The 12,566-nt window shown below is 33.7% G+C and overlaps 2 protein-coding genes across 2 annotated transcripts; both read right to left on the bottom strand.

Moving 5' to 3' along the window:
- Nucleotides 1-559: 559 nt before the first annotated feature.
- Nucleotides 560-6,874, bottom strand: LOC139507304 (uncharacterized). Its single transcript, XM_071295691.1, has 7 exons — nucleotides 6,557-6,874; nucleotides 5,436-5,619; nucleotides 4,716-4,895; nucleotides 3,603-3,735; nucleotides 2,925-2,988; nucleotides 1,981-2,321; nucleotides 560-1,168 (listed from the first exon to the last, which is right to left on the bottom strand). The coding sequence occupies exons 1-7, from the start codon at nucleotides 6,684-6,686 to the stop codon at nucleotides 620-622; spliced, it is 1,581 nt and encodes a 526-aa protein (XP_071151792.1). The 5' UTR covers nucleotides 6,687-6,874; the 3' UTR covers nucleotides 560-619.
- Nucleotides 6,875-12,191: 5,317 nt separating this feature from the next.
- LOC139507303 (uncharacterized) lies at nucleotides 12,192-12,566 on the bottom strand. Its single transcript, XM_071295690.1, has one exon. The coding sequence runs from the start codon at nucleotides 12,564-12,566 to the stop codon at nucleotides 12,192-12,194; it is 375 nt and encodes a 124-aa protein (XP_071151791.1).

Raw genomic sequence — 12,566 nt, 5'->3', positions numbered from 1 at the left:
GATGTCTGGAAAAACTTTTGAAGTGCCCTTTGTGTTCATGTCTAATTCAAGATGAACTTAGCCGACAGCAATGTATATTTTATATATATATATATTTATATGTTATCTTTGCAGTGAGTATGATACAATTGGATGAAAGTCTTATGATCCATCATTTCACGGTTGACTTATTTAAATTAACAAAAATATCAAACTCCGTTGAAAATTTAAAACGGTTAGTCCCTAAGCTACCATGTACCCCCTAATATCAGAAGTGTGTTAAGTTGGTCTTAATTTAGGGTTAAAGGTTTAATCTTATTTTTACGTCCGAAAATAAGTAGGTTTTTTTTTTCCTTTTCCTGCAATACCTATTTATTTATTTACTTTTTTCCTTACTGTTTACTTCCCTTCCATTTTTCTATTCTTTATTTTTTCTTTAAGTCGTATGTCTATTATTTCAATTTGCAAGCTTCAAATCAGATATGTGTAAAAAATTAGATTGCAAATTACAAGAGCTCTCAAAAAAAACCATGAATACAAACATAATATACTTTGAGTATCAAATTATAACTATAAGATATTTTAAACATCTTTATATTATCAAATACATTTTTAATCTTTGATTGAAATAGGAATAACTTCAAACTAGAACTAAACTGAACAGAACAATTATCATATATGATAGAAAGGAAAATCGGACGTTATTGGCTATGTTAACGTTAGGGAAGACTCTGTCAAAAATAGGATGTATATCGAAACGAAGTCGTTGAAACTGTTCATCGTGAAAATTCTCAAAGGTAACAATCATATAAGTTGATAAAACTTTGTTCAAAGGCTCCAGTATTGTTAAGTTAAAAATGTTTAGAGAAAGATGAGATAGAGTTCCGTGGAGTAATCTATCATATTGAATTGTAAGTGTTTCGTTGATAACTGAAACAGATGCATCACCGTAAAGATAGTTACTATAGTTTCCAATGAATCTGTCAGTTTCGGAGATGTTGATTTGAGTCTTATTTCTCGCTGTCGTGTTCTTCTCTGGAATATGATTCCATGGTGACGGGTAGCTACATGCTGTTGTTTCATTTAACCATGGTTCCAGCTCTAGTAATGTATCGAAGATATAATACATGGTTGGAAGCATGATATTACGGAAACCTGATTTTCCAAGGCCATTCGAGTTAGAAACACACTAATATTTTTGCTTGGAATAAATCCGAGAACTGAAGTAAATCCGTATAATCCTCCAGTGTGGAAATACATGTCCAAATCTGTAAAATATATGTATGAATGTGTATACGATAAATACTACACATTTGAACTCCGTATGATAAAGATCTTGAAGAGTAATAAAAAGACTTAGGATACACAGGCACTTGTGTCAGGATTTGTTTTCTCTATATACCTTAATATGACATATTCTGAGACAAGTGCCGGTGTTATGATATGACACTCATGCGATAACGTCTTGTGACGAAAGGCAAAGACAAAACAGTACCCCAATAACGAAAATAACAAAAAACGATACCTTGACGGAAATATGCAAAACAATAAATAGATGATGCTTGCTGTTTAATGGCCAGTGGCGAATACTATAGTATATGCATGTCATGACCAGAACATGTGAATGTAATATTGATATTCATATCTGATGTGTACTTAACCCACTCCCTGGCAGGATTTTGAAATTGCTAGTTTAATAAGTAAATGTTCATATGAAATATAACCGGAAATATTATGCTGATTCCGGGTAAACCAGTATGTTTTACTGCACAATGATGAGATGAGAAGCAGCAAATGCCTTTTCTGGGTATTTAGTGTAGCCTAGGATCGAACCCTAGACGTCCGCTATTAAGAGAACACCAATGTGTTTTACAGTTTACAGATTTCTATAAAGATTACATCTATAGCGCTAACACATATCAAAATAACACATTAAGCTGTAATATTGTAAATAGAAGTAAATATAAAAGACTTTTGAAAATGTTTATAGTGTGACATTACTTCTATAGGAATTGGTTCAACCTCTTTTAGTAGACTTAAATCTACTGTTTCACGTGTTTTTCTCAATCTTCTTCTGTTGATGTTTTTATATGCAATTATCCTTTCCTCACCTCTGTATTTTGTTAAAAACCAAGCATCCCATAGCCATAAGTATCGAAATGATATAGGAAACTTGGGGTACTCCAAGTTGTATCTAGAGGAGAAGGACTTCGGTAGTATACTTTTCTGCTTAAACATGCCATTAAATACATCATCGTCGATGCCCAATTGATCCATATATGCACCAGATGTCAGATATTTCAAAAGGTTTGACATGTCATCTGCGGTACTACAAACACTCCCTGCAGGACCGAACAGATCAATTCTAAAATGTTAAAGGTTTGACATATTAACATAGGGTAATGTAAACACTTCCTGCAGGACCGAACAAATCCATTCTAAAATGTTTAAGGTTTAACATATAAACTATGTGGTACTACAAACACTTCCGGCAGGACCGAACAGATCAATTCTAAAATGTTAAAAGGTTGACATGTCAGCTGCTTTACTACAAACACGTACAGCAGGACGAACAAATCAATTCTAAAATGTTTAAATGGTTTGACATATTAACATGGTACAAAAAAAACTTCCATCAGGACCATAATTGCAATTTTGAAATCTAGACTGTAGATATGTCATATACGGTACTACAAACACATTTACGGAAATCTTAAATCATTAAAACATAGTTTTTAACTATCAAACCAAATGAAATTACTTGGTTCTTTCTTCAAGGTTCGCAAATCTAGAACTTAGGACAGAAGTCATTTTATTTTCCTTTGTACGCACTATTAGTCATGTTTATGACGACTGTTTATGTGTTTTTTGGTGTATGTTATATATATAGTATTTATGGTTATCTTAATTTGTTATTGGTCTTTATTGTGTTGTCTTATTTTGACTAGTTCGTATTGAATATTCCAAAATTTGTGTTTTGATCACTAGAGGAGACGTGTATTCTAAATTCTCTGATAATGTTAATCACAGTATTACATTGTAGCTTCATCTAAACTTCGTGCAATTTGGTCAATAATTGTGCCATTTTATGTTTGTGTCACGGAGAATTAGGCGGTATAATCGCCAATGAGACAACTATTAAACAATGTTTAAATGAAGTATATGTAACCAATTCAGGGGCGGGTCCAGCCATTTTAAAAGGGGGGTTCCCAACCCAGGACAAAGGGGCGGGGGGGGGGGGGGTCCAACTATATGTCCCCATTCAAATGCATTGATCGGCCAAAAAAAAAGGTGGGGTTCCAACTCCCGGACCCCCCGCCCCCCCCCCCCCCCCCATGAATCCGCCAATACAATTATAGGCAACGTAAGGCCTTCAATGATGAGCACAAACGACACCGTATAGTTGGCTATATATATTTAAAAGGCCCCGACATGTAAACTATGAACCAATATTACCACGATATGATAGACGACTCTTGAAAATATTACCCACACGGTATATAATACTTTTATCTGATTCTTCCATTCCATTTTCTTCGTCAAACAAGTATGGAGTCGCCAACTCAGAAAACGTTTGGTCTGTAAGAAAGAGTGTTGATGTCATATCAAGAGGTTCAAATAACTTTTCTCTCATCAAAGTTTCCCCAGGGGTTTTTACCAATCTTTTCTGCCAGAAATGCCACCATGACAAAACCAATATTGCTGTAGGAAAATACGTCTCTGAATTCTTCTTTTGACTCCAATTCCTTTAAGTTACTGAAAAAATACATGTAAAGACAATAAAACTAAAACGTACAAATGTAGTGTTTGTGTCCGATGCTCGTTTCGGAGAAGACTATATTATGCCCTTTAGATGTCTGGGTTTTTTTTTTATCACGGTCGCGTTTGCCATCTCATTTACTTATACCCCACATCTACCTTTCTGCATAATAAGTTTGGTCTGATAAAAATGATTACAATGGCAAAATAATATCCCTTTTGAAATATCAGAAAACTTATTTACATATCAACTAATATGTTAAACAGTGTGTCCAACTGACCTGTTCGTAACTGACTTATTATCCTAATTTATATGTCAACCGGCTATAATTATTAAAATAAATAAGTAGGGTTCTTTTTATATCATACGACAACTGAATGTAATAGATTCATTAATGGCATATTGTCATCAAAGATTTCAACATTGAACCTTTTAGTGAAATCTCTGATGCACTCTAGACGGGTAGTTACAAGTACATGTATATACATCCCAGGGTACTGAAGTTGACAATTCACATCTTTATTTGGTTTAGATCATTCAAATGAATAGAAAATTTTATTTTTTTTGGGTTTAATTTTTTGTTTTTAATCTTTCAGTACAATGCAGTAATCATGAAAAAGATCCGTCAAGACCAGACAATATGATAAGTAGAATATGTTTTATACATAATAAGTGTTTAAAAGAAAGAAAAACACTTAAATACATGTATTACTTTCCCGAACCCTACAAATCTTTAAAAGCAATACACAAATGCTCTGAATTTTTTAATAAATGCATAGACCACCTTTTAATATTTCAAATTCACACAGTAGCTTTTGTCCTTAGGTGGTATGTGCGTACTGCAAAAAGGTCAAGCTCTGTTATAAAAAAAAACTTTAAAATCTAATAATTTATACAGTTTGAGTTTTTTTTTTTTTTTTTTTTTTTTTTTTTTTTTGTCTTGTTTAAAGAATACTAAAAAAATCAAACCACATACTTAAGTAAATCTTCGCGTGACCGATGTCCTCCTTCTCCTGCTTGAAGCAACAAATCGGCTGATTCCAGGCCGGTTCTATGAGACAGAAAGTCCTCCAAAGACACAAACGATGCTTTACAGCTGTCGTTTAATCTAAAGTTGGGGCCAAAAATATCTTTTACTTTTGTATTCCAGTCAATGCTGAAAAGGAATTACCATATTAAGTAAAACAGCAGAGATTCTTTAAATATATTACATATATATATCATTTACAATGTAGTTAGTACTCATAGTAATGTATTTTTACAGTATTGACCAATATGTGAGTGATCATATAGACCTGAACAAAGTTATACAAGCTTTAGTCGACATGTATATCTATATAGTAACTGTCCATTTCCAAAGCGTTTTAATATTCAACTTTGCTATATTGATTAGTTGGTGGTTACTTATCAAAGTTGGTAGTCGATAGTTAATTTCGTTACAAAGGTAGGGTTTTGCCTTTTAAACAATTTATAAAATAAACTCAAAACTTTTCTACGCTCTGAATGTTTTCAACTTGAGTGCAACGTATGAAATAGGTTCCAAGTACTGTCGAAAACGAAAGGTTGGTACTACTATAGTTTTGTTTTGTTTGGGTTTTTTTATGTCTTTAAAATTGTTTGTTGTTGTTCTTCTTTATTTCTATTTCTTGTCGATTACACTTTAAATATTTAAATAATGGAGTGTTTTGGTAAAAACCTTGTATCGTTTTTGTCTTTTGCTTCAGAAATGAGTACTGCCCACATCATCGACGTTAATGTTTTGGTAACAGAACCAATATTCATTTTGGTAGTACTGGTAACAGGAGTTTGAGTATCAAGGTTGGAATAACCAAATCCATCAGTAAAGACTTCTCCATTCCTCACCATTGCTAATGACAAACCTGTTTAAATGTAAATTGATATATATTTAAAGTATAACTTTCCGAGTGCTAAATCTATAAGAATCGAGCAGCAACCCCATACCACCACCTGATCCTTCCCGGCAGCATATATTTTATTTGCATGTTTCAAGTGTAGAGATTAATAAGTTTTAGAAGGGAGAAACAATTTAACTTCAAAGATGGAAGAAGCGGTATGTTTTTTGTCGGGGTCAGAAATTTAAACAAATTTAATATAAGAATCAGAATATTTTTTTTAGAAAAAAAAACATACGCCAACCCCCCCCCCCCCCCCCCCCTATTTTGAAGTTACATGGTCGTTCCTTTAGACGTTTTTCGTATAAAACTTTGATATAATTTTCATCAAAATCTCACATGAAATGTTGGGGTACGGCGCGAACAATGCAATTTCCTATCTATTTCATATTTTCAACCGGCATGACTCAGGTGGAAAAAAAATAACAGCGCTGAATTTTTAACTTTAGTAAATTGATAATGTTATTTATAACTTTGGTCTCGATTTCATAAAATATCTGACAAGAAAATCAGACAGGAGTATTAAATAAAAAGATTCAAGAAATTTTTCGAACCACTGAACAGGCTGATGGACGGACGCCCGTTGGTTTTGAGGAATACAAAAAGACAGAAAAGGAGTTGCATATTTGAAAGCAAACCAAAAAGGAATTGTGGGTGTTTGTTTCGAAGCGTGAATCTAAACGGAATCACTTTAGTAGATTTGGTACAGTAATGTCAGTACCGTCATAAGTTACCAACAGAGAAATATATATATAATACTATATATGTCTCTGCTATTAACAATAATGATTTTGCATATAAAATTGCATTTTACATTTTAGAAAAACCTATTAACCCCGAGTTACATCAGAATGAATTTTTATTTCATTGTAAGCATAAAACAAACATGACTTAGGTAGCTTACCTGTTATATTTTTACATTCCATCGTTGTTTTGATGTAAGATTTAATTGAATCTTCTTCATTCGCTGAAAAACCGTTGCAACTTTTTATAACAGTTACTAAAATCAACGCAATGATATTATGTGGAGACATTTTACCCAGTGTTAACTATGAAGTAGTAAATCTTAAAGACGACGGGTATCAAGTTAGAATGTTTGCATAAAGGTATCTCCTTGAGGCACAATAATAACCATGTGATCAGTACAACATTTAAATGAATGGTCATTTAGAGCACGTTATCAAATACCTTGTATTTAGACGATGCGCAGTTTGTGTGCACGTGTCTGTTGTATAATTCAACATTTTACGTACTTATTTTTTAACAGGAGCAGACATATATGATAAGAGACAACACCTTGTTGTCAAATTCTTTAAAAGTAAACCCTTCAAAATTATCTTAGTCAACTTATTGATAAATGAATATGATGATATAAGGTGTACAGCATTATACATGTTATAGTGCAATAATTTCAGTTGAAACTATGATTTCATAAAACGTGTAGAAATAGAAATATTTGACCTGCAATCTCCATTATGTATATAATACATAGTTTTCGGTAACAGTAGATATATCATACTAGTATACGAGTAAAGGCATATCACTGTAAATAAATATGGTCTAAAGGGCCTATCATTGCCATCAAATTTTGATTTTTGTACCATGCACTTATTAGCATCTTCGTACAGGCCATATTGCAGCAAAATATTGTTTAATGTAATGCTTTAGTTCATATCGAATGAATCTGTTTGATCAAATATCATAGCAGTTTTGTTTCATCAGTTTCATCGAATGAAATATTGAAGGCTATAAAAGAGTATAAACTAGAAGACAAATTTATTCTACCGAATAAGACTTATTATCGCGTTTTACTGACTTGAGGAACACGACCGGATAGGTGTCGCATTTAGAACAGGATCTGCTTTCCTTTCCAGAGCAAATGATACCAAACCCGGTTTTTAGTGAGATTCGTGTTGCTCAGTCTATAGGGAAAACGGTACTATTTATTCTGCCATAGGCGACAATATTACCATTTTCTAAATTTACCACTTTTTAAGATAAAAACCTGGATAAAACAGTTATGTGTTGTGTTAGTACTTTATTATTGTGTTTTAAAAATTAAAGCCAAATAGTAGCATGACCAACTTCCAACGGAGCTTGTTTATGTTATCCAAGCCCACCGTCATTTTGCAAGTCTTTTCGAATAATTCTCTTGAAAATATTTCCATAGGTTTCAAAATTTATATTGTAAATATACACACTGCAGTTATTCATAGATAAATAAAAAATATATTGTACCCTTACATCCAATCACAGCGCTCCTCTAATTTGACTTCCTTCACCTGGCTTCTAATGCTGGGAAAATTAAAAATACTACCGTTTTCCCTTTAAAATTCTACATTGACTGCATGTGTAATTTTATGTGTATGTGTATGTGTTTGAGGTTTTGATTTTCCATTTGATATGGGACTTTCCTATTTGGCATTTCCTTGGAATTCGGTATTTTTGTTGTTTTATACTTTTATTTTGTCTACTGATGTTTGTCTTCTTATTGTATTCGTTTTTTTTGCCAAGGCGTTAACAACATGAACAATGTCAGTTTGTTTTCGGCTTAATGTGATTTTGAATTTCCCTTTGATATCTCTTTTAAAATAATTATGCTAATACATATTTGACACACTAATTTCATGAAAACATCTGAAGAGCATTATTGATAGATTTCCGAATTCAAAGGGCCAAAAGTGGCTTACATGTAATTGGTTTACGTTACATTTTGCCTAATAAGAAAAGTGTACTGTGCAAAAGTGGCATTGCATTAAACCTGTTATAAATATTTTCAAAATACAATACAATTTTACTACGAAAGCCTATTAGGGTCACATTTTTTTTATTTATCTCGTTATTACGAGATAAATATCTCGTATTTATCTCGTAATTACGATAAAACTATCTCGTAATTACGAGTTAAGATTTTTATCTCGTAATTACGAGATAATCATTGCGTGATTACGAGAAAACTATCGCGTAATAACGAGATAAAAAGTTTTTTTTTTATTTCGTAATTACGAGATAATTATCGCGTAATTACGCGAAAACTATCGCGTAATTACGAGAAAAGATTTTTTTAATTCGTAATAACGAGAAAATTAACGCGTAATTAAGATAATTATCGCGAAATTACGAGATAATTATCGCGTAATTACGTGAAAACTTTCGCGTAATTTCGAGATCAATTTTTTTACGAGATAGTTTTCTTGTAATTACGCGATGATTATCTCGTAATTACGAGATAAAAAGCTTCTTTTCTCGTAATTACGCGATAGTTTTCTCGTAATTACGAGAAAAAAAATTAAAAAAATGTGACCCTTTATAGGCTTTCGTATTTTACTGTTTCGATTAAAATAAGAATAAAATTCTGAGATATATTAGATATTACATGTTGTAGAGTCCGACCCTCGTTACCTCTTTTCTCTTTATAATGTAAATAACACTTTCCACGATGATTTGACAGATTAAAAGTAAACACTTGTTCAGTGCGCTAACAAGCATAATTTATTGAATATTGTTTCGGAGTATGATTGTCTATTCAGGTACAAATATACAACGGTTGTTGACATGATTTATAGGGAGTACCGTGTGCGAGTTTTAAAATTTCTTCTGCAGGAACGACTAAGTGCTAGAAGAATAAGAAATATTGAAAATAACACGAATATGATCAAAATATTTATTGTAAATTAAAGTTGGCAATTTTGAAATCATCTATCTTGTCTCAGTTAATTTAAACACAAAGAGGTGCGTTATGGTTGTTAAATAGAAAACTACCCAGAATAGAACAAAGTATGGAGATGAAAGCCTCTACACAAGTCATCGTACAACCTATACTCAATTATATGGAACAAAAATTAGACCTATATATATGGTAAGCTAAAACAAAATCCCACGCCATGAAAGAAAATAGTTAAGCTCTGATCCAACCCTTGATGTAAAATTCTAGATGTAAGATATAAAAATAGATACAGTTTTATTTAAATTTAAGATATATGCGACTAATATACTAGTAATCAAACTTTGAAACATGCAATCAGAGGCTCGTGGCAACATCTTTATGATAGCGCAGCCTGTTTTTACGAGAAATCTAACAAGAAAGAGTACTTGTAAGCCGTATACATATCATGGTAAGCCCTTGCATGGTCGGCAAAACCTCTCATATGATATTTATTTTTTGTATCGCGCATTGGAGCTCCAATGCGACATATCATGCAGATAATGGAAGTGCTTGAGGTTGGATTTTTATCAGACTGCTACAACGCATGTGTTGTGGTAGTGCCGGGATAGTCTTAGGTATACTTTAACATGAAAACGAACATAAATATCACCAAGCTAAATATTAATTAACATTTCGAATTAGCACATTGTGTAAGTCGCGTCTCGGAATAAAAGGAAAATCACGGTAATGAATACAATCAAATGGGTGCGACGTAAGGGTGCCAACATTGCAAATATCATTTCCACACGTTTTCCACCTGTTTATTCAAGAAACAGACAAAAGTTACCATTCTGATTTTATTTCAGTAGATGTTATGTATCCTTATTCACTATATATAGTTCCACGAATTGTGAACATATATATTGACATAGATAATTAAGTCTTACTTAGATGCATGAATTTTTATTAGTTGTTATAGTGGCTTTGAACTAGCTGTCAGATATTTGCGAGTACTCTCAGATCTGCACTTAGTGTCTTTCTGTTGTTGGGATGTACAAGTACCTGGCCACGTCCACTTGTATTTTTGTCCATCTGATGACTTAATCCTTTTTCAACTGATTTTTATAGTTCTCTCTTATGTTGTACTGTCACAATACCACTGTCCCAGGTTTAAGGGGGGCGCTAACATGTTTAACCCCGCAACATTCTGTATGTATGTGTTTGTCCCAAATCAGTAGCCTGTAATTCAGTGGTTGTCGTTTATTTATGTGTTACATATTTATTTTTCGTTCATTTTTTTGTACATAAATAAGCCACCTTAGTTTTCTCGTTTGAATTGTTTTACATTGTCATTTCGGGGTCTTTTATAGCTGACTATGCGGTATGGGCTTAGTTCATTGTTGAAGGCCGTGCGGTGACCTATAGCTGTTAATTTCTGTTTCATTTTGGTCTCTTGCGAAGAGTTGTCTCATTGGCAATCATACCACATCTTCTTCAGTTTTGTATAGCCTATATACTGAACTGAGACATAAGACACAAAGCTTTATTTAGAGTCGGTATAAGCATTGCATGTACAAACATAATCTCTGAAGAGCTTTTAAAACCGACTTAACAACAAGTAAAACAAAACATACGTATCAAGTCATGCACACAAAATTAATTTGTACAAGTTAATCTTATAGTCAAAGCAGTTATACTGTCTGCCGGCATTCCAATGGGTACAAAGTGTGTCCCTCTTCTTGTCGATTTTTTTCTTTATAATTATGAGGCTGACTTCATACAGGAACTTCTCAGGAAGAAGGACAAGAAGTTAGAAATATCCTTTAACTCTACTTTCCGCTATATAGATGATGTTCTTTCACTAAATAATTCAAAATTTGGTGACTATGTTGAACTCGTCTATTCCATCAAACTAGAGATAAAGCATACTACAGATACAGTAAAGTCGGCCTCATAGCTTGACTTACATCTAGAAATTGACAATGAGGGTCGATTGAAAACAAAACTTTACGACAAAAGAGATGATTTCATCTTTCCAATTGTGAACTTTCTACTTCTAAGTAGCAAAATTCCGGCAGCAGCACCTGCCGAATACGGGGTCAATATCTCCCAACTGATACGATATTCCCGTGCTTGCATTTCCTATCATTGATTTTCTTGATAGAGGGTTGCTGCTCACAAGGAAGCTATTAAACCAAGATTTCCAAATGGTGAAGTTGAAATCATCCCTTCATAAATTTTACGGGGCGCCATCACGAGTTGGTTGACCGTTATGGAATAACCATTTCACAAATGATATCGGATATGTTCCTTACGTCATAACTACAATCCTCTTCCCTTTTATGAATGTGACCTACCGAATTAGACTATTTACCGGATTTGTTATCATGATAAGCAACACGACGGATGCCACATGTGGAGCAGGATCTGCTTCTGTATCTGTATCTGTATGGGTACGTCGTAGTTACCAATTCTGGCTTTTATACAACGGGAGGTGAAGGCGCCGTCGATTTATTGACGTTTCGCGAGAGCAGATTTAAAGCTCTCTACACTAGTTGCGCGAACAATAGTGTCTTCTAGATGGTTCCAATTTACTATTGTGGACACAAAGAATGAATTTGAATGTTGCGGTGTTTTACTGGTAGGAATGTCAAAACACCTGGTATTGTTCCTCACTTGTTTTTCAACAATGTTTGTGGCTTGGTAGTTGTCAAACTTTTTAGCTGTGATGTTTCGTCTTGGTCTTGCTGATTTGAGGAAGTCGTCTGGATCAATAGCAGGTACCAGCCCCTCAACCACCTTGTACATAAATATAAGCTTTTGGCTCGTGCGTCTCAATTGTAGTTCCTGTAGTTTTAATTTTGTAAGCATGTTTGTTATGCAGCCATCTTCTCTAGTTCTGTAATCGCCTGTTATAAAGCGTGCTGCTTGTCTTTGTATTCTTTTCTAGCTTGTTTGAGTCTGCAATACTGTAGGGGTCCCATACTGTTGCTGCATATTCCATTGTAGATCTTACTAAGGAAATGTAAGCAGTTTTCTTACATTCCTGTGGGCAGTATCGTAAATTTCTTCTGAGGAAGCCTAGGGTTGAGTTAGCCTTTTTGGCAACGTTTGTTATATGCGTGCTCCACTTCAGGTCTTCTGATATCTGCACTCCTAGGTATGGGTTGCTCTGAACTTGTTGGAGTATGTGGGCCGTGAGTGTATAGAATCTCTGGCTTTTGTTCTTTATGCTTAGTATGTAGCATTTCTTTGCGTTGAATCGCAT

The sequence above is a fragment of the Mytilus edulis genome, unplaced genomic scaffold (genome assembly GCF_963676685.1).
Source record: "Mytilus edulis unplaced genomic scaffold, xbMytEdul2.2 SCAFFOLD_1588, whole genome shotgun sequence".
In the NCBI taxonomy this organism is placed as follows: Eukaryota; Metazoa; Mollusca; class Bivalvia; order Mytilida; family Mytilidae; genus Mytilus; species Mytilus edulis.
This window is presented reverse-complemented; position numbering and strand designations above follow the sequence as displayed.

Bases quoted from the DNA above. Each gene is read 5' to 3' on its own strand.
- LOC139507304 (XM_071295691.1), bottom strand. From the start codon at position 6,686: ATGTCTCCACATAATATCATTGCGTTGATTTTAGTAACTGTTATAAAA. The intron at 2,989-3,602 runs GTTATTTGAACC...ACATTATCAGAG, and splicing joins GAAACTTTGATGAGAGAAAA to AATTTAGAATACACGTCTCC. The intron at 1,169-1,980 runs GTAATGTCACAC...CAAAAATATTAG, and splicing joins TTGAACCAATTCCTATAGAA to TGTGTTTCTAACTCGAATGG.
- LOC139507303 (XM_071295690.1), bottom strand. From the start codon at position 12,566: ATGCGATTCAACGCAAAGAAATGCTACATACTAAGCATAAAGAACAAA.